This window comes from Cydia splendana, unplaced genomic scaffold (genome assembly GCF_910591565.1).
Source record: "Cydia splendana unplaced genomic scaffold, ilCydSple1.2 scaffold_89_ctg1, whole genome shotgun sequence".
In the NCBI taxonomy this organism is placed as follows: domain Eukaryota; kingdom Metazoa; phylum Arthropoda; class Insecta; order Lepidoptera; family Tortricidae; genus Cydia; species Cydia splendana.
In genome coordinates, this window is record NW_026946909.1 from 1 (window position 1) to 3,427 (window position 3,427).

General features: G+C 41.6%; 1 protein-coding gene across 1 annotated transcript; it reads right to left on the reverse strand.

Annotated features, from left to right (window-relative positions):
* Positions 1-965: 965 nt before the first annotated feature.
* LOC134805939 (uncharacterized protein K02A2.6-like) lies at positions 966-2,971 on the reverse strand. The gene has a single exon (XM_063779123.1). It carries the CDS (start codon positions 2,937-2,939, stop codon positions 1,095-1,097), a length of 1,845 nt encoding a protein of 614 aa, XP_063635193.1. The 5' UTR covers positions 2,940-2,971; the 3' UTR covers positions 966-1,094.
* Positions 2,972-3,427: the final 456 nt, after the last annotated feature.

The following is a 3,427-nucleotide window of genomic DNA, read 5'->3' on the forward strand; positions in this document are numbered from 1 at the left end:
AAATATTCACTTTATCAGAAAATGTTTTTTAAAACCCCTATTTATTTCAAAAGACCTATCCAACGACATGTTTTATCGACCTATCCAATTTTTTTTTGATAAAGTGAATATTTTAGGAAATACTCGCTTCGAAAGAAACAAAATGTAAGTGAGGAATTTTTTTTCGTTTCAACCCTATGGTGTGGGATGTCGTTGGATAGGTCTTTTAAAATTAATACGGGTTTTAAGAAAACATTTTTTGATAAAGTGAATGTTTTCGGAAATAATCGCTTTGAAAAAAACAAAATGTGTGTGACAATTTTTTTATCATTTCAACCCTATAGTGTGGGGTGTTGTTGGATAGGTCTTTCAAAATAAATAGGGTGTACGGTGAGTAGGCATATGACGTGGTGAGTATTAGGGTCAACACGTCATGTGACACTTAAGGTGACATTTAAGAAATAGAAAATATATTTATTAAAATGAACAATAACTCTAATTGGTGATTGATTTCCAAATGCACCGAGAGATGGCGCTGTCACCTGTGCAAACTAGCTAACGACTGTTTGCTTTAGAATCTTAAGTATGTAATTTTATATTTTGTTTGTGAGACTTGTTTGGGAGATTCATTATAGTTGTTTATATAGTACAAACGGCTTTAATTTCGAAAAGACCTAAGGTACAACCTTGTTCATGGTCCTTACGAGCCGGAATTGGTGTTAGTAGTTCAGTGCGTGTGAGCAGAGCTACTCTTCGCATCGATCCCATAGTAGCAGTGGATTGCTGTTCAGAGGGATCGATTTGGCTGGCAGCAACAGCGACAGTGGCGCCATCTAGCGAGAGCCAAGCTGAAGACACTAGGAGGTGTGTTGCCAGGAGGGGAGGACAGCGGAGAGGGCGCAAGCAGCGCGTTACATCAGGTCAAGGTGGAAAGTTGGTTTAAGTGAAAAGTGCAAACCGTGAGTACATTTATATTATTTGGTTTAGGGGCATTTAAAATAGCCTCGGTTTTCTTGGGGCATGCACGTAGACCATTTTTATCTATTACAAAACCGAGATATGTTACACTATTTTTAAAAAAGTCACATTTACTTTTTTGCAATCGTAACCCCGAGTCATAAAAACCTTTTTAAAACCTCCCGTAATCGCGATAAATGTAATTCATCAGTAGGTCCTGTTACGCATACGTCATCGAGCCAACAGCTGACTCCTTCTATACCTACTAGGAGTGTCTCCATTGTGCGCTGGAAAATAGCCGGCGCGTTAGCTAGTCCATATACGAGCCTCGTATACTTATATAACCCTTTTGATGTATTTATAGTAGTGAGCTCTTGTGAGTCGTCTGATAAAACGAATTGATTATATGCGTTACTAAGGTCGAGTTTCGTATAACGATTACCGCCACCGAGCCGCGCAAACACCTCTTCGATGCGGGGCATAGGGTACCTATCTATTATCATATCTTTATTGAGCGTTACGGAAAAATCACCCGCTATCTTAATTTTACCGTTGTCCTTCAAAACGGGCACTATAGGTGTCGCATATTTAGAAAAATTTACGGGTACCAATATACCTAAACCAACAAGCCTATCAATTTCTTCCTCTACCCTATTTTTAATAGCAAAAGGAACTGTACGAGGTTTAAAGAATTTAGGTGTAACATTATCTTTTAATTTTAATTCTACTTGAAATTTGTTAAATTTTCCTAAGTCTTCATTAAAAAGGCTCGAATATTCGCTCAGCAACCGCGGTAGCTCACTTCGAAACGATTCCGAACTAACAAAATTAATTTTTTGTTCATCAATAGCAAAATACATGTTAAACTTGGTCATAAAGTCACGGCCCAATAGACCTAACCGACTACCATCCTCCATTACATAAATATCGATGTCATGTGTTTTTTTTAAATATGTTATTTTTGTAGTGAAATAGCCTAATGGCGCGACTTGATGACCATTGTAGAAACACATTCTCATATCGCATTTTTTTAATTTACAGTCCGAAAAGGTTTTATAATATAATTTATCACTTATCACACTCGGCCCTGAACCACAATCAAGTTCCATTGTTAAGTTTTTACCGTTAAGGTCCACTTCCAATAATATTGGTGCATTATTAACGTACCTTAAATTAAATAGCTCGCACTCCTTGCAACCTTCAGCACTCTGAGAGACCTCAGCTGATCCATCAAGGTCAGCTTGAATGCAGTTAACACGACACTGTTTCGCCTTCTCAGCGCTGCACACCTTTTTTAAGTGCCCTTTTTGTCCACACACCTGGCAGCGGTAGTTCTTGTATTTACATTTACTTGCGTCGTGGCTCTTAAGCCCGCACACGGAGCAGCGTCGAGAGTCGGAGGACCCCCCGGTACCAGGGCGACTAGTACCAACCCGGTACATCGGCTCCTGCTTCACTTGCACGACGGCAGCAGGAACAGACGTAGTACGTGCGCTTCTAGCATACGCAGCCTTCTGGGCCACTTCCACGGCCTTCGCGAACGTCAACGTGGCAGCATCCTGCTCGAACAGCCGGTCGCGCTCTGGGCCTACGCTCAGCCCCAGCACGAATCTGTCCCTAAGCAGCTCATCCAAGGGGGCTCCAAACTCGCAGCGTACAGCAAGTTCACTTATTCGAGCCGCCCATTGTTCGATGTTTTCTGCAACGTCACGCGTCGCCTCGTAAAATTTCGCCCGTTCGACGAAAATACAACGTTTTGGCGCTAATTGTTTATCTAACGCAGCTACTAGCTCCTCGAACTTAGAATCCTCGACCTTCTTCGGATGCACTAAGTTCCTTACCAGTCGGTATGTCTCGTCACTTAAATGAGTTAAAAGCAAAGCACACTTATTGTCCTCGGTCACCTTATTTAACTTAACATATTGCACTAATCTGCTTTTAAAAATCTCCCATTCCTGGGAATTGTGGTCAAACGCGGTTAAACTTCCGAGGATATTTGACATGATTTAAAAACAGATTAAATTATAATCACACACACGCGGTAAACGTCCGTTCGTCGCCAGTGAGAAGTACTTGGGGTGCGAAATGACCAACAACCGGTATGTAACGAAGCTAGTTTATTCCTGACTGGTGGGGGCGGCGCGGGCGCATACACCTCACTTACATACAAACACATAAACACTCGGGTGAATACCGTCTAGAATGTGGAGTAAGGCAGGGCGGGCTGTCCTCCCCTAGGTTGTTTAACCTATATGTGAACCAGCTTATGGATGAGCTCAACAATGCCTATGTCGGATGCTCCGTGGATGGCAAATCCATAAATAACATCAGTTATGCTGATGATATGGTGTTGTTGAGCCCATCCATGAGTGCACTTCAAGAGTTGCTGGATATCTGTGAGAGGTACTCGGTGAGACATGGGCTAAGGTACAATGGAAAAAAGAGTGAGGTACTTGTTTTCAAAGCAGGAAGAAAATTCTATAAAACAGTA

Excerpts from the sequence above, each read along its gene's own strand:
- LOC134805939 (XM_063779123.1), bottom strand. The coding sequence starts at position 2,939 with ATGTCAAATATCCTCGGAAGTTTAACCGCGTTTGACCACAATTCCCAG.